Source organism: Rhinatrema bivittatum, chromosome 13 (genome assembly GCF_901001135.1).
Source record: "Rhinatrema bivittatum chromosome 13, aRhiBiv1.1, whole genome shotgun sequence".
NCBI lineage: Eukaryota > Metazoa > Chordata > Amphibia > Gymnophiona > Rhinatrematidae > Rhinatrema > Rhinatrema bivittatum.
The window spans coordinates 57,433,856-57,455,335 of NC_042627.1; the positions used below are offsets into that span (position 1 = coordinate 57,433,856).

Sequence of the window (21,480 nt, forward strand, 5' to 3'; positions counted from 1 at the left end):
ATGATGGTCTGGGGTAAGGGGTCTTGACAATGGTCTTGGTGGGTGGGAGGAGGGGGCCATTGCCATGTGCCTAAATTGTTCTATTTTTTTACTTTTTCAGGGAATTGGGGATACCTCGACTGTGGCCCCGGTTTGAGATGGAGTCAGCACTGACCCTGCTCAACCTCCCCCCTTTTTCCGCATCTTTTTTTTTCTGTCACTTTAAATATGCAGGTCCTGGGCCTCCCACCGCATATCTAATGAATTTCAATGAGGTGTTATTCTATTGCGGTTGACCACCTTCTTGGTCTACCTCGATAAAATATTAACATCAAACTGACTATGCAAGATCTCCTTTGCATGGATTTGCATTATTCATGTATGCAAATCACATGAAAAGAAGGTCGCTGTAATAGGAGAGGGTATCTGGGCAGAGAGATGCAAAATATTGCGTATATCTTGCAATGTACGTGATATAACACACCTTAGAGCCCTAACATGGCTTGAATTACCCTGTAGGTTAGCCGGATAAAGCTAATTAGTTGGTTAAGTAATTAGCCAGCTAAGTGGTGGCCACTGAATGAAACTGGATATTCAGCCACTGCCATTTAGCCGGAAAAGTCCCTATTTATCCAGCTAAGTAGTGCTGAATATCAGCCTCACAGCTAAAAGAACATAAGCCTCAGAGATGGTGCACCCAAGCCCAGGAAAGAAGAAAGCTGTTGCTACTAAGGTGGTGCCTGCCAGTCAATGAGCAGCATGAAGGTAAGTCTCAAAGAAGACAGCCTTCCAGCCCTTGGGCCAGTGAAGATTCCTTCAGCCACTTGGGCTTGCCATTTGGCGTGATAGTGAGAGGCATGGGGAGTTCGGGATATCAAGCTTTGTCAAGGGAGAAAATGGGGAAAGGTCAAATGAGAAAAAAAAAAGATAAACCTGAATCTGATGCCTTTGGGACTCAGTTTGATGCTAAACTGGCTTCATGAGTGAAGACTGTATACCACTGTTTCCAGGTTTGGACTACAGCAGTGTAGTTAGTACTGTAGAAGGTGGTACTGTAGAAGGTTAGTACTGTAGAAGGTGGATGTGCAAAGCCTGAACCTTTTGGTTCAGGCTTCGTTTTCGGCCCACCGTGGGAAGTAGCGTATTTCCTGCTGTTTGGGCCTTTGAAATTCGGGTTAGTGCGTACTAACTCCCGTTTGTGCGTCCTAACATTTTAATGTTAGTGCACACTAACGGGAGTTAGCACGCACTAACCCGAAAACAAATTTTTCCCGAAATTTCGGGAAAAATTCGTTTGGGATTCGTTGTCCAAGAAACAGGATGAATTAGGCAATTTTGTTGAAATTGCCTAATTCATCCTGAACGAATGCACATCCCTAGTATATAACAGGATGAAGAACCTAGGTGCTCTTAAATGATGATACTTTGTAAACCACAGACCATATAATGTATTCAGGCTTTTTTACTGAGCCATTTGATACATAAGCAAAATCTAAATTAATGTGATGTAAAATAAACTTAAGTTTCAGGAAGGAATTATCTCTCTTCTGCCTTAAGTAGTGCATATGATGCTTTTACAGTGCATTGTCTTCTAATGTAAGACTGTATTCACTCACCAGTGAACAGAAAAAACAATTATTGAGATAAAATCTTGCTATTATTCAGTACCAAGCTGGGACTTTAGTTTTGTGATAGCTCTGAGAGTAGAATATCTCTTCTTCAGTCTCTTACTGTACCACCTTCTACAGTACTAACCAGATCTAATGTTATTTATCTTTTTGAAATCTCATAAATTAAAAAGTTCAAGGTGGTACGGTTACAATTATTCTAGTAAATAGAGTTTAAAAAATTTAAACCAAAGGGATCTGGCCTAGTAGCAACATTGCATGCTGCCATCCAGGAAACCTGGGCAAAATTCCAGGCCTAACTCATGTTCCATGGGCTGAGAGGAACTCAGAATGTTGCAGGTGTAGTAATCACACTCTTCAGAAGGGAAGGCATCCTAGCTATTACACAATAGTCACTTTTATTGGTCAGGCTCACGGACCATGTACGTAATACCACGTTCTGAAAGAAGTTGTGATCTGTATGATCTGTGACCCCCCTGCCCAAAGAACTGTCAGTGTGACTATGCAAGAAAAGGGGGGCAAAACCAGATATAAAAATAGTTAAAAAAAAAAGAAATTATCTAAATGCATAAATGTGATAGCCCAAAGTAAAAAATAAAGCTACTTGCCTTGGCACCGCCTGCCAGTAGAGGACAGCACAAACCCTTCTGGGCAAAGGCATATGAAGCTTCCTGGAGTATTACTGCATGTACCCAAAGCACAAATTTCTGGATCACCTACACATTCATCAATATCTGTAAGAAGTAAATAAAGATAGATTGATTGATAAATTAATCATTCTTTCATTGCAACTAGGTAATAGCAGGATGCAAGTTAATGCAAGTACATTTTAAAAACGGTATACTTTGCAACTGACACCACTAAAATAGAACTCAGAGTCTTGAGGATAGAATGTGCAGTACAGAACCTACATGAGATCTCTATCACTGGGAAAGATAATGCAATAATATGTGATTATAAAAGCACAAGGCAGGCAGTGACACTCATGCATATGCAGGAGCTAGCCAGTATTTTTTGAGGTGACCCTATGTAGGGTCAATTTCAAGCCTATGGTTGAGCCTTCACTCCAAATTTGACCCTAATCAGTCTACTAAGAGGAAAATTACTTTGCTTTTAAAAAAAACCGGATGGACTGAATCATCACATAAGTGCTTTTCCAATGTGTATTAAAAAAAACCAAAACATTAAAGCAAAAAAAAAAAAAGTCTAATGAAATTTGCATTAAACAAAACCTAAAAATGTAAAATAAGACGGCTGTACTGCTCCGCTCTGAAAGACTTCTGCTACAGAGTTACCTTGTTTTTTGCAACACTGCATGAAGCCCTGCAATTTTAACACAATTATTGCATTTCCCTTCTGACATATAAAAGTATGTTTATAATGTTAACATCTAAAGAAAAAAAAAGATAAACTATGCCATCATGTCCCAGCATTAAACTCTGGCAGCTGAATGTTTCCAAGTCATGTTCTCTCCATGGGCAAGTAAAGCTTCCTCGCATCTTGAATCTGATCTCACACTTACTCTCTTCTGTGGTCTGCTTTGTGATCCTGACCTATCTTTTTATTGTTATTATTCCTATGTCACCTAACTGGGGAACTGCCCACCACTTCTGCAGTATTGCCTGTCTCCCCGGCATCCTTGACCCTCGACAGCAAATCTTCAGAATCCGCTATAGGGTCTTTCCTGGCCATACCTCATAACTCTCTGCCTCCTCTCTATGCCCCAACTTTGCCATTATCAGTAGAAGAAACTTTACTGGAGCACCCTCTCCCTATGGGTGAATAATTCTCTTTCTCTCTTTAGTTCCCAACTGAAAACTCTTTTTCTTTGTTTCCGTAATCTACGTACAAACTGGCATTCAAGATCTTACTTAACCCTTTTATGCCAATTCTCTCCATTCTATCTTTTTCCTGACATTTATTATTTCCTATAGCTGCAGCTTATACAGCAAATGTAAAGTGTTTTTACTTTTTAATTAATTTCTATAACATAACACAATATTAGAACTTGTAAACCTGGTTTATCGCTCAATGGGTTTCATTCAGAAAAGGACCTTTTCCCATTCTGAGCTAATGGAAAAAATCTTTATTGACTATGGTTCTGTGTCCCCTGAGTAAAAAGTCCATTTGGTTTCTTTAACTTATAAATATGATAGCTAATAAGCATGAATGTGTAAAATATGTTTTGTAAAGAAAGTAAAATAGATTTGTGAATCTAATGAAGTGATGTAGACTACAAGACAGCAATCATGGGAACACAATTGCGACTGCAAAAAAACCCACTTTCAAAGCGTTGCTGCAGAATGCAATCTAAGGTAAGAGACTAATGTATCTATATCTTGTACTGCACCACATATTTACATTTATTTATGCACATTGTGTACCTTCACATTTATCATTAATCAGACTGTATCCAGGAGGACAGATACATCTGAACGAACCATCCAGATTCTGACATGTTCCTGGAGCACATTTACCAGGCTCCACTATACATTCGTTGATATCTAAAAGGAAAAGCAACAGTAGCAGCACATTAATAATTCATTTTTTCCCCCAATCTAGGGCTGAATTTAATGACAAAAACATCCCCTCATTGTCAATGAGGAAAAAACACTGTTTTTTTCTCACCCTAGCATGATATTACCCTATTATAGAGTATATCAAGCTAGGGTGAGAAAACATAGTACAAAATTTCATCTCTGTGAGACTTTCCTCACTCCAAATGATGTCAAATCTTCACCAAGGTGTACTGTGCTGTTCGTACGTCTCACTCTACATGAGAAACTGGCCCCTAAAACGGAAACCACCACTAACACCTCACCTCGATCTATTAGGCGGCCCTCCTATAGAGATTGAAATACTTAATTACTATGAGGGCCTTGTATATAGTACTTTTGTAACACATTAGCATACATTTTACATTAAAACCATCTCAAGTTAATTTATAGATAACGGTAATGCTAATGCAAGCTATGATCAATAATGCAGGTGTTTAACATGAATTAATGCTTACCATAGCTAAAAAGATAATGGGCCAATGCTAACAGCTCTGTTTCCACTTACCAGCACAACTCCTCCCATCAGGAGCAACCTCATAGCCCTCATTGCACAGACACTGAAAAGATCCATCTGTGTTTATACAACGGCCATTCCTGCAAAGTAGCCCATTGCCAGTGGCACATTCATCCACATCTGAAAACAAAGAACCTCAATTAGCTATTTGGCAGGTGTCAATTGGGTAGAAAATAGTGTTTCAGTAATTTAAGAATATACAATAGCATAGTTACTATTTATTTATTTATTACATTTATTGACTGTCTTACCAATGTTAGCACAAACCATTCACCATCATTCTGCAAAATTCATAAGGACAGGGATATATTTGACTGAATTAGTTTGGATTTAATCTGGATGTAACCATCCATCAAGGGAATTGCTTCTGACCTTGAACAATGGAGCCCTTTTCGGGAAAAGAATCAAAATTTAATCTACATCATAATTCAAAATATTTCAATGTCTGCAATAGAATATTTTTACAATGGATTATTTTTCAATAGATTTTACAGTGAAGTAGGTCAATGTTTCTTGAATCTTCTGGAACAGAAATCACAACTTGACCTTTTACTTCATTAACATAAGAAAATTATTGGGCCAAACTATTTTAAGATGGGTTTCCCATCTGAACTCAAACTTTTAAGAGTCTCAGGGCCTCATTTTCTAAAGTTTCACAGGCCTGCGATACTTTAGAAGATGAGGGGAGGGGGGCCGAAACGGGGGGGCGGGCCTGTGCTAGCCGGCAGCGATCGCACCGTCACGATGCGATTGCTGCCGGTTTCGCACCCAATAGCGCCACCATAGGAGGTGTAGCTATTGGGAGCGAAATAGGCAGCGAAAAGGCACTTACCTTTTCGCTGTGTGCGCCGTCGTCACAGAGTCGGCCCCGGTGATACCCCGACTCCTCCTCTTCCGGGGCCGACTCCGCCCCCATTTTGGTATCGCACGCGAAACGTCCCTTACCGTGTGCGATACATTTGGAAAATATGGCCCTCAGTGAGCCCACACCTATTCAATTGTGAATACTAAGCTAGGTCAGGCCTGGTTAGTACCTAGATGGGAAATTACCTGGGAAAACCAATTGCTGTGGGCTGCAGAAGGCAACAGTAAACCATTGTGGCTTACTACCCAGAATGCTATGGTTACATAATGCAATGATCATCAAAGTCTGTGAGAAAAGAAGACAAGATGATCAGCCTAGTTGGTAGTTTTACTGTGCTTTATAATGTAGTCTCAGCAGCAGCTCAGTTTTGTTTTTGGTTTTTTTTTTCATTGTAATTACTTATTTTTATGTATTTATTTTTATTGCTATTTTAATTATTTCTTTTCATTTTATTTTTACTATTTGGATTTTTTTCTTTACATTTATAGAAATTTAAATTTACATACTTCAAGATAATCTTGAGAGGAAAAACAGAAGTTACATTGTGAAAATGAACAAAATACCATAACCTTTCTTTAGCAATAAACAATGTAGCTACAGTCCAACATATAGGGAATGACATCACAATTCCAAGAAGATAAAATTAACAAAAAGGAAATCCCAACTGGGCATTATAGTCAACAATTTTGGATTATTTATGTTAATTTATAAACCGCTTTTATTGATTTATATTCTGTTTACTGATTATATGGCATATAGGTTTGTTAAATAAATAAAAATAAACAAAAGGTACCTAGCACAACTATGAGGGAAGATGATTTAATTTATGGCTTCATGCAGAAGACTATAGAAAAAATCAATAGATAAAATATTACAATAATTCAAACTACATTTCATACATTCATTTTCAAAGGCTTGGACACTTTAATCTGGATACACATGGAATTACCACTCCTCTATCAGCCATATCTGGCTAAGTGGATTTTCAGCCAACAGAAAGTATGTGCACATTTTCAAAATGCACAGCCCTTTGACTGCATAGAAAAGAAGCCTTCCAGGGGGCTCTTTGCAGGCCTGCATGGAAACTACCTTTGCACACTTTATTTTCAAAAACGTACACAAGCAGTGGGCATGCAACTGTAGTGTACCTAGGTACTTTTAGCCACATAAGTCAACATTCAAATAGAATGACAAGGGTGTCTTGTGTCTGAAAATCAGCTGGATCAGCGAGCTAAAAGTTTATGCACTACATTTCCAATTCAGCTCCCTATTCAGTATTTATCTGTAGTATTATTATGTATTTATATTTCACCTTTTGGTACTTAAAAGTAGATTACATTCCGGTAATGTAGGTATTGATTTATGTTTGGGATTTGCTACTTATGTAAAAAAAAATAAAAATAATAATCTCTTTATGCATGTTCCCTGTATGAAGTATTACAAGAGGGTTTGGCTCTTTTAAAGGTAAAGATCAAGCTCGTAAAATATAATTTAAAATTCTGAGCTGCCTTCAAACTAAAGGGCCTGTCTGGTGTCCAGAAACTACTAGTCACAGCCATTACCCAGCTGGATGGCTGTGGTCTCTCTTTCTGGTTCTTGCTGTACTCACGTGCTCAGTGCTAGCAGAAGCAGGAAGACCTGAGCTGGCTACACTAGTGAGCAACACTGGCTAGAGTCCAGCAGAACCCCTTTAGCTTTTGCAAATAATATTTTATAACCCAGGCCTCAATTCTGAGAAACTCAGAAGTGTGGAAACAGTTATGCACGGAAGTAAATCTCCATGGGATGGAGCCAGATATGCGCCCCCACCCCACGCTGGCCTGAATACAGATTTACAGCTTTTATAGCAAGAGAAAAAAAATGCCATGGGCTGAATAGCTTTAGATGTTCGCCATTTACACAGTGCAGGAACTTGGTTGAACACATGCTGTAGTTTGAAAATTTAAGGGGAGCAACTTGTGGTAGAAAATCTTTAAATACATGATGGACCATCCCTAAGATGAGATGAAAAGAAATGTGAGCTCAGATGTAGTCATTAGCTGAATGATATGTCATTTTCCTACAGAATATTATACATCCAGAAGATAACACCAAACCTCAAAGATACAGTACAAAAGGATTTTGCCATTTTGGATATTTTTCTAGGATCATTAAAGGCTTCTTCTTATGTTAACCTAGCATTTCCAAGGGGGAATGACGGAATTTAAAAAAAAAGAAAAGAAAATTGATTAGTAGGAATAGGTAAGCAAAGCACCATAAGAAAAGGGAAGAAAATAAAATAATTTTGGTCTCAGGATTAGCTCATGATATACTAGGAACTCTTGTTGTTCTTCATTAGTCATTCTGAGTCTAAGCATTTATCATCAACCAACTGAGAGGATTTCACTTTAATTACAGCAATTATTCTTAAATGTATGTAAACTCAAAATAAAACTTTTATCTTCTTAATAAGCTTAAATTATTTTAAGGAAAAAGTCTTTTTATAAAACATAAAAGCAGGTTTACAAACATAAAAAATACCTCTCTGTATATCTGATATTAGTTTATGAAGAACTTCTTTTCTCTCATCTCAGGCACTGCATTTATGAGAAGGTTTCTTTAGCTAAAAAAGCTAAACCGAGGTACCCAGGCTTTACAGATTTATTTGGGTTCAAAATAGGGATGTACAGAAGAAAAAAAAAAGTTTTTTGTTCAGTTCATTCATTTTGTCAGGACCTCAATTCATTTTGTTACAAAACAAACAAAAAAAAAATGGCGCTGTCCCGTCCAGGCAAGCTCCGCCCAGATCTTGCCCCTGCCTCCCCCAGCCCGCCCATTTTTGCAAACCTGGCTCTTCCGTGCATACTGGGAGATACGTGTGTGGGCGCGGCGCTTTGGAAATGTGCGCGACGCGTGTGCAGCCCGGCCACACACGTGTCTCCCAACATCGGCACGTACCAGCTTTTGGAAATTCAGCTGTTAATTTGAGGGTTTTTTTTTTTTAATGTTTACCATTAAAGTCAAAGGGGGAAACACTGCAGCCTGTTTTGAGCCCCAGAATTGGGGTTTTCTCATCAATTCTCATGAAACTCGTGGGAAGAAACCATAAGAAGGGAGAAAGAACTATGCCTGATGGGCAGAAAGTTGTCAGCAGTCCGCCACACACCTTAGTGGAACCATTGCTTTCCAGAACTATTTTATTTAGTCATTCATTCAATTTGATATACCACCTGATACAAAAAAAATCTTTAAGCCATTTACAGTAATAAAAGCAACATACATACATCTTAATTTAGAGTTTTTGGCTCTTTCTGCTTAATTAAAGTTAACATCCTAAAATAGGAGTTCAACATTGCATTTATTCTTTGCTTCAGCATTGCTGAAAAAAGTTTTAGTAGTTGGAAAGATATTTTGTCACGAAGCTTGTACAACAGCACTAGCTCTCCAGCCCTGACTATACTGGATGACTCATTTACAAACTGCCATCTTATGGTCAAAATTAACTATTAGAAAAAAACTATAAAATAAGGAAGGGTCACCTCTAACTGGATAAGCTATTAACAAGTCTTGCCTGATTGAAAATTGTCCTAAATGTAGCAATCCCATTTATTCAATTAACTCATAAATATCATCATGACCTTCCTAAACCCTGCCTCCTGTGCAGCTATCTGAGCTATTTCTTTATAATGTTTCATATGATAATCACTCACCGATGCAGTCATTGTTATGGGAAAGGATGAATCCATTAAAGCATCGGCAGTTATATGACCCAATGGTATTCCTACAGGTCCCATTTCCACATGGATCTCGTTCACATTCGTTAATGTCTGAAATGAGAAAAACGAGGAATTAATTTCAATTACAAACAAACAGAGAAGAAGAAGACTGGAGAAAATGAGGATCTAAACTTCAACACTTGTTCAAAAATATATATGATATGATATGATAGATAAAAATATTTATTTACAAGTTTCTCTATAAAAAGATATATTCTATCTTTTTCTATTCTAAAATATAATATTGCATGTATACATAAAACAGATAAAGCTTTGATTTCAAACAAATGCATATTAATGTTCCATGCATGCAACCTATTCATGGTATATAAAAGAGCAAATGGGTTCATTCTGCTTGTTAGATCAGAGATTTGCTCATTGTAGGGAATGGGATGCTTCTTCTGAAAGGCTAATGATATGAATGCTCCTTAATGGATAAAGGGAGTGAGGATGCAATTGTAAAAAGCAGGGCTTAGCAAAAGCTTAATTATTCTCTGAACTAGGCTGGTATTGTAGATATAGCTTTAGGAATTTGCAAGTATTTGCTGGCATGCCTTTGTCCAACATCTTGCATCAAAGACAGCTAGACATCAACCTTACTTACAGAGAAGGGCAACCAAAATGATAAGGGGAATGGAACAACTCCCCTATGAGGAAAGACTAAAGAGGTTAGGACTTTTCAGCTTGGAGAAGAGACGACTGAGGGGGGATATGATAGAGGTGTTTAAAATCATGAGAGGTCTAGAACGGGTAGATGTGAATCGGTTATTTACTCTTTCGGATAGTAGAAAGACTAGGGGGCACTCCATGAAGTTAGCATGGGGCACATTTAAAACTAATCGGAGAAAGTTCTTTTTTACTCAATGCACAATTAAACTCTGGAATTTGTTGCCAGAGGATGTGGTTCGTGCAGTTAGTATAGCTGTGTTTAAAAAAGGATTGGATAAGTTCTTGGAGGAGAAGTCCATTACCTGCTATTAAGTTCACTTAGAGAATAGCCACTGCCATTAGCAATGGTTACATGGAATGGACTTGGTTTTTGGGTACTTGCCAGGTTCTTGTGGCCTGGATTGGCCACTGTTGGAAACAGGATGCTGGGCTTGATGGACCCTTGGTCTGACCCAGTATGGCATTTTCTTCTGTTCTGTTCTTACTGTATTGTTGATCTATTTGACTGTATTGATTTTTCTTATGCTTTGATTACCTTACTGTGTCTTAATTATGAAGTGATTTATAAATTTGGGATCAGATTACTATTTGCTCTTGGCTTTTTTTTGATTGGCTTATTGCTTACTAGGGATGTGAATCGTGTCCTCGATCGTCTTAACGATCGATTTCGGCTGGGAGGGGGAGGGAATCGTATTGTTGCCGTTTGGGGGGGTAAAATATCGTGAAAAATCGTGAAAAATCTAAAAATCTAAAAATCGCAAAACCGGCACATTAAAACCCCCTAAAACCCACCCCCGACCCTTTAAATTAAATCCCCCACCCTCCCGAACCCCCCCAAATGACTTAAATAACCTGCGGGTCCAGCGGCGGTCCAGAACGGCAGCGGTCCGGAACGGGCTCCTGCTCCTGAATCTTGTTGTGTTCAGCCGGCGCCATTTTCCAAAATGGCGCCGAAAAATGGCGGCGGCCATAGACGAACACGATTGGACGGCAGGAGGTCCTTCCGGACCCCCGCTGGACTTTTGGCAAGTCTCGTGGGGGTCAGGAGGCCCCCCACAAGCTGGCCAAAAGTTCCTGGAGGTCCAGCGAGGGTCAGGGAGCGATTTCCCGCCGCGAATCGTTTTCGTACGGAAAATGGCGCCGGCAGGAGATCGACTGCAGGAGGTCGTTCAGCGAGGGTTCCGGCGCCTCGCTGAACAACCTCCTGCAGTCGATCTCCTGCCGGCGCCATTTTCCGTACGAAAACGATTCGCGGCGGGAAATCGCTCCCTGACCCCCGCTGGACCTCCAGGAACTTTTGGCCAGCTTGTGGGGGGCCTCCTGACCCCCACGAGACTTGCCAAAAGTCCAGCGGGGGTCCGGAAGGACCTCCTGCCGTCCAATCGTGTTCGTCTATGGCCGCCGCCATTTTCGGCGCCATTTTGGAAAATGGCGCCGGCTGAAGACAACAAGATTCAGGAGCAGGAGCCCGTTCCGGACCGCTGCCGTTCCGGACCGCCGCTGGACCCGCAGGTTATTTAAGTCATTTGGGGGGGGGGTTCGGGAGGGTGGGGGATTTAATTTAAAGGGTCGGGGGTGGGTTTTAGGGGGTTTTAGTGTGCCGGCTCACGATTCTAACGATTTATAACAATAAATAGTTAGAATCTCTATTGTATTGTGTTCCATAACGGTTTAAGACGATATTAAAATTATCGGACGATAATTTTAATCGTCCTAAAACGATTCACATCCCTATTGCTTACTACTTTACACATATTATAATGTTATTTTTTCTGCATTTTATACATTTTGTGGGGTATTTTAGGATTGCCCGATTTGCTTACTGTATAACTATGTTGCTTATTATTGTGTTATGCCTTACATGTTCTTGCTGTGATTTTATATTTAGTGTTTTATATTAAGTATTTATTTTATGCTTGGTTATACGTATTGATTTATAGTGTGCATACTGTGTTTATTTATTTATTTATTTTTTTGTCTTGTGGTCTCTAGGTCTATGTCTCTTCTCCCTGTTCCATGTATTTCCGCGTTTCGCTCTATGTAAACCGATATGATGTATCTATGAATACCGGTATGTAAAAGCTGTTAAATAAAAATAAATAAATGTCAATGGTGTATCTCCATGCAACTGTACTCTTCCTTGGGCAGTTTTCTGGAAAGGCAGACTATAACTTTTCAAATTAAATTAAACCACAAATACTGGCTAACAAAACAAGTCATTCATTCAATTTGTAATGGAAGTCCATAAACTTGGCTAAAACTATCTGCAATTGCATACAAACCTGCTATTATTAATCTGAATTGCACACAGTCACATACACCACACGCATATGTATACAATCAACTTAAAACCTGTATTAAAAAATGGAATCAAATTATATTTTCTTATAATGACAGCTTTTAGGATTTGCTACTGATGGTATCTTAAACAAAAAATATCCTAATTCACACTAGTTTGCAAGACTTGTGTTGGTAGTTGAATAGGGAATGATACTTGCCCATGCACATAGTCTGGTCAGCACTGGCCTTGAAGCCATTGTGGCAAATGCAGTAGAATCCACCAACTGTGTCAACACACTGCCCATGGCTACATAAATTGGGAGATTCTTGGCATTCATTCCGATCTGTATGTGAAAAAATAAGCATATTATTATATAAATTAGATAGTGGAAAGCTTCGAATCTTAATAGTGCAGTTAGCAAAGATAAATACATAAGCTTCCGATCAAGGTAACATTAGTGCTGCCGAATAAAAGGCCTCGTTTACTAGGCCTTCTTCCCCATCAACAGAGAATGGGAAAAAGGCCTTAGTAAATCAGGCCCAAAGTTATGTAAATTCTGCAATGCTGAATAAGCCAAGAATTAATTTTATAATAGTGTCGTTTAAGCAATAATATCAGGTAGTAAAGACAAGAACTAGAAAAACAGTCCATGGCAAAGACTCTTTCAGGAATTTAGCTCAATATAAGGGATAAATTATTTGATTTTTGGTGCTATAATGAGGCATAAGACAGTAGATTTTAACTGTGGCACATATAACACCTTGACACCACTTTGATGTTTGAATTTACTCCTTTAAGTAGCCGGTTTCTTTTTGTATAGCAGGCATTAGGCAATCCCAGCCCCACCACGGAGTCTGAGGACTGTTTTCTGGCAGCACTGCCTTCGGCCATCCCTGATGGTCACCTCCCCCCTCCCCCCATTCCAGGGTCTCTAGCTGCTTAAGATTCCAAGCAAGGTCAGGTTCTCTCAGGCCAGTATCACCAGGAAAAAAAAAAAAAGCTTGCTAAAGAGAGAAAACTGCAGAAAGACAAAAATGTAAAAAGCCAGAAAACTGCAGGGCAGGGTTACCAGATGGCTCCAGGTTGCTCGGGAGCGCAGTGAGAGAAAGCAGCCAATCACTGCCTGTCGGGCCGGCCTGTTCTGCCTCCACCCCACCCCCGCCACATATCCGTCTTGCAGGAGGCGTGGCCAAACTGGAAACTGACGCGCTATTAAGCGCAGCGCCTCCTGCCAATGATGGGGGCCCATGGAAGAGCTGGGAACACGGCTGTCAGGAGGGGGAGGAGAAGTTTGGAAACACCGGGAATCTGGGAAGCGGCGGCAAGATTCACATTTTATTGGACTTTTTTTTTTTTTTTTTAAACATTTTGGTGGGGTAGGGGGTAGGGAGAGGGAAACTGTACATGGGGTAGTGGGGGAGGGAGAGAAAGAGAGAGACCAATACAGAATGGTGGTGAAAGGGCAGGGAGACCTGCATGTTATGGGATGGTGGGCGGCAGGCGGAGGCAGACTGTACATGTGGTGGGGGGCAGGGAGTGGGAGGGGGAGAAAGGAAGGAAACCTACATGGGGTAGTATGTGTGTGTATATGTGTATGTGAAGGGGCAATCAACTTTACATGGAGTAGGGGCTAAGGAGAGGGATACGAGATGGGGATATGAAGCAGGTGAGAGGGACAGAGGAATACGACCCTGCATGGGGAGAAGGGGGAAGCCAGCCCTGGTTACCCCCCCATTGCATGCACTGAGGAGGAAACCCGGGCTGGTTCAGCCTGCCCCCGATGACTCACATCTACCTGGTGACCCCACACTAGAGATTCCTGGCAACTGCAAAAACAGTTTTCTAGCATCCTTGGCTTCAGCTCAGATGGAAAAAATGAACTGCCCTACAAACGTTTTTCATTAGATATGGATCGTTACAGGGTTTTGTTTTGTTTTTTAATAGGTCAATTTACAAACATGCGCTAGTCAAAAAATTCAGTTTGATGTTGTTTAGTTCCCTCAATAAACAAAACTGAATGTGCCCGCCTGAAAGATGTCTTATTAGTAATTATTTTATCATAAATTTGTTTGCTTGGAGATCTCTTTCTTGCACACAGAAAGGAAACAAACACTGTTTGTTTCTGTGCATTTCCCAGCCAGAGTTGCTTTCTTTAGGATGCAAAGTACATAATATGCCTACCAGCTATTTTTATTTCCACTAGAGTTATTTGACTTTTTTTTTTTTTTTATTATTCATTTTATCAAATCAGGAAAAAAACAGAGGGAAGTAAACTGTGTGCCAGTTTGTACTAGGCTATTGTGGCCCATATCTGATATATTCCTAGGTTTTCCTGTTCTGTTTGAATTCATGGGTTACAATAACAATTCTATTAAGAACACGTTAAACATTTGTAAACACATCTTGCCTCCCCCTCTATTGATTTTTCTCTTCCAGTCCAACTTTCTTTTTCTCACTAGAACACAGAACAATGACAAATTGTGTGCGCGGAAAACAGCATTTAGAGCGCTCGTGAAGTTTAGAAGGTAGGAAGTTGAGTAGAACTTTGCACCTTCTTCAGAAAAGTGTGGAATTGCTATGAAATATATGATACATACGAACGTTTAAAACAGCATAATTCTACGAATAGTTAGCCTAATGTACAAGTCGATAGCCTGATAAAAATAGCATTGGGAGCTGGAGTGAACGTAATCATGAATTTCTCCTCAATTTGTACCTCTGGCAATACTCTTCAGACAGTAACTTTAATACTGCGTGTTTGCTGGCTCGCGTCCAAAGACGCATCCATTTTATAACATACACGCATATATGTGCTCGTTATAAAATAGCCTGGGTGCGTGTATATTTGCGCACAATTTTAAATGGACAAATCCCGCGTCTACTGCAAAAGTAGGGGATGGGCACCAAAGCCATAGGTAGCTTTCCTAAATCATTCCCAGTTCACCCAGTTTAGGGATAGGTCTTATGAACCCCTCTAATTTTATAGCCATCCTTTCACCCTGTTATAACCCTGACCCTTAAAACTCTGCTGCCTGGCCTACATTTTTTTTATTTTTCTACTTGCACGCCATCCATAGCAGAAGTAAGTTTACCCGGCAGGGGACCCTGGTGCGCACCTGTGTGCGTAAGTATTTCCGTGCACACCTCTTGGCCTTCCCCTGCCCCGCCCCTGTTTGCAAACCCTTTCCTTGTGCGTGCAGCGGGATATACACGTGTCCTTGGGCGGCTTATAAAATCTGCTTGGTGCGCTGGCCCAACTTGTGTGTGTGTGTGTGTGTATCTCCCGGCTCTGGCGCACGCAGGCCTTTTAAAATTTGCCTGTTAGGGTTTCTATTGGCCGTGAATGAGGCATCACGATCTCCCTCGCCCCCCCCCTCCCCTCCCCCAGCTGTCAAAATTAGCACAGAGTAGAAGGGATATTCAAACAAATTCTCTTTTATTTTTGGGGGGTTTTATTTTGCTTTTTGTTTCATTTTATGTTAGTTTAATTTAGTTTCACTTAGTTTCAAGGAAATAAACATGAAGGGGGTCAGTTTTCAGAGGGTTTAGAATCTTAATGTTGGGAATTAGGCCCCTAAATTGGCCCTTTTGAAAATGCAGTAGGGCCGAGTGCCTGGGAATAGCGCTTCCAGCGCGGCTGACTGAGAAGCGCCGGGCTGGGAGCGCAGCAGCAGCTTCTCGCGGTCCTGGCTGAAGACTGACGTTTCCCGGGTACTGGGAAGGCGGGAGGGGGAGGGAGGCAGGCAGTGGAGGGCTCATTCTACAACATTTCTGGTTTACCGGGAGCTGGTCAAGGACCCCTTCCACGTTAGGAATTTGGACGGGAAGGGATGTCCAGCCCATCAGGGCCCATGATTTAGAGCTTGGGTTGGTTGGGGGGGGAGATTGGCAGTAATTGGGGCACTGGGCCCGTTAGATTCTTTCTTTTTTTGGTTACGCAGCAGTGCCACTTAACAGGCTTCATATTCTTTGCAGGTCAGGTAACTTTACACCTCGCCAGTGATATTTACAAGATAGTGGTTTATCCAGCTAAAGGAAGCAGGGTCAGATTTCAGATTATGAAGCCTACGGGCAAATGACTGGGGCTGGTTGGTTTCACCCTCGGAAATCAGAGAGAGCGGGGGGGGGGGGGGGTTACCAGTTTTCCTGCATCTTCAGAATTTGGTGCCCTAGGCACTCGTGTATGTGGCCTGACCCTAAATCCGGCCCTGAAAGGTAGCCAGATAACGTTAATCAGGGACATTCAGCAGGGCATTAATCCCTCTGAGTATCCAGGATTTCTTATCCAGCTAAATTTAGCCAGATAAGTTATCAGTTCTACTTTTTTTTAAATCTTGGCCTCTTGTGCTCCTAAATTCAGCTGAAAATAGGCTCCTAAAACTTAGGTCCCTAAATTTAGGGGGTTCAACTATTTCTGAGCATCGGTCTCAAAGTGGATTTGAAAAAAACCCAAAACAAAACAGAACCCCCACCCCCATCCCCTCACATCTAGCTGTGATGCAGTTTTAAAAAAAATAACCCCCAGGCCTTCCCCATTCTCCCCAAGCCTCTTCCCTTCCCCATCCTTGGGGATCATAGGAAGGGGCAGGAGTGATCGCTGGTCATTCCTGCTTTGCCAGGTCCGGGTTTCCAAATGGCACTGGCTGATCCCGAGGCTGGCGCCATTCTGTTGCATGACTGTATAATGTACAGCTGGACAATCAAATGGTGCGGCTTTTCCAACTGGAATCCAGCAGGGCAGGAGCAACTGGGGATCGGCTTCTGGCTCATTTGGTTTGGTACAACCTTATGACTTCACAGATGGGGTAAGTTACTGCCTTAGCTGGATGAGTAGTTGGGCAGGGCTTGAGGTGGGGGAGGGGACTTATAAAAAAAAAAAGCCAGGAGAGGGGCATGAGGCAGCTCTTATATTTGCTTTCAAAATGAAGGTCAACAAAACACCCCACAAATTTTGGCAGTGAATGGTTTTGGTTCATTTTCAAATGAAATGAATCAAAACGCAAGGTTTTTTTTGTCAAGTTTTCTCATTTCATTCGAAAACAAATATGCACACACCCCTACTGTGTGTTGCTGGAGACAGGTTCTGAATGAGCAGGAAATTCAAGTGTGGAACACAGCTAGCCCGGAAAAAAACAAAAAAGATAATAAAAGTCTGCTTACCAACGCACTGGCCTGTGGATGTGAACCTATAGCCAGGCTTACAGTCACAGCGATAGCTGCCAGCCGTGTTGATACAGTCTGCATTCCTCTGGCACACCAGGCCATTCTGACACTCATCGATATCTGCAAAGCAATTAAAAAAAAAAAATCATAAACCCAAACTAAATTTAAAATCCGTTTTTATTTTCGGAAAGTAAACTGTTTCTACACCATCTTGATACTTCAGGCGCCATGAGGAGGAAGTGTCCGGCGCTGTGAAGAGGTGAATGCTGTTGGGACACAGTGGCTTGATGAAATGTCCTTTGTGGTGCTAAAAAATTTTTGGATGTGTTATTATTTGAGAGCAAAGAGACAGACCACTCCCTGAAGTAGGAAGCTTGGTGACTTCCAAAACGTAGACTACGCTGGAGATGGTCTTCATCTTTTGGAAATTCGTCACAACATTTGGAGGGGTGTCCATGACAGTCATTTGAGACAAGTTTTCATGTTTTCTCACTTATTTCACAAAAATATAAAATTAAGGTGGTAGGAGGCACAGACTGATGATTAAATTATAAAACAGGCAATGAAAAAACATTGCAGTAAATACTGCAGCATCAAGCCTGGAAATATGATGGTCATGCCTTTGCCACTCTTTAATATATATATATATATATATATATATATATATATATATATATATATATACCAACAAATTTCCCAACAAATTCTTGTCAGGGTATAAAGCACTGTTGTAACATATAATAAAATATTTCAAAGAATATGGCTATTTTTAATACTATAAAAATTTATTTATGATTTCGACCAAATCACCAATAATATGCAAATGTATGTTTTACAAACTATGAGATACAATTTACTAAAAACCTCACCACAAACCTTAATATTTATTGACCCTCCATCCTGTTCTAGTATCACCCTCAAGCTGACCCTAATCAATTAAATAATCCCCCCTCTCTCATTGACGTTAAAGCAGATCAATGGAAAAGATACACCACTTAGTACTCCAACTATCTTCAATGTTGTATCTTCAATCACATTCCTTAATAAACAGTTTAATCGACTACTAGTGGTGTATGTCCTTTAGATGTCTTTACATCCCATCCCGACAAGGTCCTCGTTTCGCCAAGGTTGGCTTCTTCAGGGGAATACTTTAATTATGGCCAAAACGTCAATGGAAACACATGACTTTCATCATTTATATCTGCACTCTAAGCGGAGTGGATACAGGAAAATACACATCCCATTCACTCTGGCTCAATGGCTCCTATGTTTTATGTGTGAATTCTCCCGAATGTGAATGTGAACCTCTATATCGCCTCTTCGTTCCCTCCACACATGCTTCTAATCATGAACGCTCCGTTCCCGGTTTCAAATGTATCACCACATCTTATGTGAGGATAAAGCCGCTGTCTTCAAAATGGAGTCACCACTCCCTCAGTCTTAACAAACTTTCAACCAGTGCAGCGTTCAACCACACCGGAATCTGTTTCTTATCCTCTCAAGCTAGTTCAAACGGCTACTCCTCGGTCACTTTACCACTCTTCAATGACCATGCATACCCTCCAGGAACTCTATAGAGTTCCTGGAGGGTATGCATGGTCATTGAAGAGTGAGGAAAACATATGTGAGGTAAAGTGACCGAGGAGTAGCCGTTTGAACTAGCTTGAGAGGATAAGAAACAGATTCCGGTGTGGTTGAACGCTGCACTGGTTGAAAGTTTGTTAAGACTGAGGGAGTGGTGACTCCATTTTGAAGACAGCGGCTTTATCCTCACATAAGATGTGGTGATACATTTGAAACCGGGAACGGAGCGTTCATGATTAGAAGCATGTGTGGAGGGAACGAAGAGGCGATATAGAGGTTCACATTCACATTCGGGAGAATTCACACATAAAACATAGGAGCCATTGAGCCAGAGTGAATGGGATGTGTATTTTCCTGTATCCACTCCGCTTAGAGTGCAGATATAAATGATGAAAGTCATGTGTTTCCATTGACGTTTTGGCCATAATTAAAGTATTCCCCTGAAGAAGCCAACCTTGGCGAAACGAGGACCTTGTCGGGATGGGATGTAAAGACATCTAAAGGACATACACCACTAGTAGTCGATTAAACTGTTTATTAAGGAATGTGATTGAAGATACAACATTGAAGATAGTTGGAGTACTAAGTGGTGTATCTTTTCCATTGATCTGCTTTAACGTCAATGAGAGAGGGGGGATTATTTAATTGATTAGGGTCAGCTTGAGGGTGATACTAGAACAGGATGGAGGGTCAATAAATATTAAGGTTTGTGGTGAGGTTTTTAGTAAATTGTATCTCATAGTTTGTAAAACATACATTTGCATATTATTGGTGATTTGGTCGAAATCATAAATAAATTTTTATAGTATTAAAAATAGCCATATTCTTTGAAATATTTTATTATATGTTACAACAGTGCTTTATACCCTGACAAGAATTTGTTGGGAAATTTGTTGGTATATAAGCCTTAGCACTAGGGGAGACATTATTGCCAAATAATTTTTTGGTTATATATATATATATATATATATATATATATATATATATATATATTATTTTCCTAATGGCATTCCTGCCAGAAAGTGACTGTGAATGGTTCCTTTTCCTTCTGCAACTTTATCTTGTATTTACAGCTTGGAAAAATAGCCCCAGCTTATTTAGAACACAAAATGTTCAAGCTTTGGATTTCTGGTTTGCACAAGCATTCAGCTGTTAAATATAACTGCAGCATTTAGTAATCCTGACTGGGGAAACACTGTGGGTGCTTTCATCAGCAGTTTCATGGTCCAGCTCCTCATTTAAACACAAAAATTAAGTTATTAGTGCATGACCTTTATCTTTTTTTTGTAGATAGCATTACTTAACTCATTCTGTGTATGTGCAGAAATACCTTGAGCCTTCTTAATTCTGTTCCTGCTACAGATACTCAGCTGCAGTGCCAACCAGTGGGCATGTAAAAGCAGGCCTTCCCATGCAGTGCTTGCACAGCTGCCGCTTGGCTGTCTAAGCAAATCGATGGAAGAGGCACGTTTCCAATGAGCAGTTTTTTAGTAGTCAAATGAGGTTCATGTTTAATGTTATGAAAAGAAAGAGCATTCATCTAAATTTGGGAAAGCACCTCAGTTTCATGAGAAAATGTCAATTTTAGAAAGCCTTAGCCTTCTTTCCTTCTTATCTATTTTTTAGAGGTCTTGGTATGCCTTTTCGAGCTAAAATAGCTCAAGAAACCATACCAAGGTGAATGGCACTTTTCACCTCAGCATATTCTACCAACGGCAGTCCAAGGCAAATCAGGATTAAGACGCACCAAACCCGGTGCTGAGACCTTTTTGGATGAAGGTGATTGCAGTAATTGCTCAATGTACTGGCTCTTCCATTGTCTGGATGGGCAAGCTGCTTCTATCTGGTTTAAGAGGAGCCCTTCCTTCTTACAAGTTGTCCTTGGATAAATTTGGCCACACTGCCGTATTACTGGCATGCCGCACTATTTTAGCTGACTGGATAACACCAGATACGCCTCCCAACTTGCAGGCCTGGTATGGGAGGCTTGCATTTTCAATGCAAATGGAACGGATGGTTGCCCTAAGCAGTGAAAAGGAAAGGGATTTGATATACCAGTCTTGTTGGTCAACTTGCTATGACCTATTACCTTCGGATCTTCAATCTACTTTAAATGCTGCTGGATATCATTCCTTTTGGAAGTGACTGGAATTCTGACCCAACTGGTTTGTTATGTGACTACCCTCCCCCACTGTGGGGGAGGGTAGTCGATGTCTTTTAGCTTTAAATGGTGAGCAATACTAGTCATGAAAGGGGTTGTGTGTAGTGTGTACAACGTGTGTGGTTGTCTGGGTTGTGATTGGGTGGTGGGCTATAATTGGAGTTTTCTTTGTTTCTTTTGGTCTCATGGACTTAAAAAAAAAAAAGGTACAAGGGGAGCTGTTCAATTTTACCTTGTTTTAGTAATGTATATAACTGCTATTATCTGATTAGTTTTATAATGTGCTTCTTTATCCCATAGTTTAGTTCTTTAATGTACTTTTA

The 21,480-nt window shown here is 40.5% G+C and overlaps 1 protein-coding gene across 1 annotated transcript in view; it reads right to left on the minus strand.

Moving 5' to 3' along the window:
• The window catches only part of FBN1 (fibrillin 1), a 292,212-nt gene that overhangs the window by 32,426 nt on the left and 238,306 nt on the right, over positions 1-21,480 (minus strand). Inside the window, exons 45-50 of the mRNA XM_029574409.1 lie at positions 17,410-17,532; positions 12,467-12,592; positions 9,234-9,350; positions 4,671-4,799; positions 3,992-4,111; positions 2,216-2,341 (exon numbers count right to left, since the gene is read on the minus strand). Of these exons, the coding sequence (XP_029430269.1) occupies positions 2,216-2,341; positions 3,992-4,111; positions 4,671-4,799; positions 9,234-9,350; positions 12,467-12,592; positions 17,410-17,532 (741 nt within the window). The remainder of the gene's footprint in view (positions 1-2,215; positions 2,342-3,991; positions 4,112-4,670; positions 4,800-9,233; positions 9,351-12,466; positions 12,593-17,409; positions 17,533-21,480) is intronic.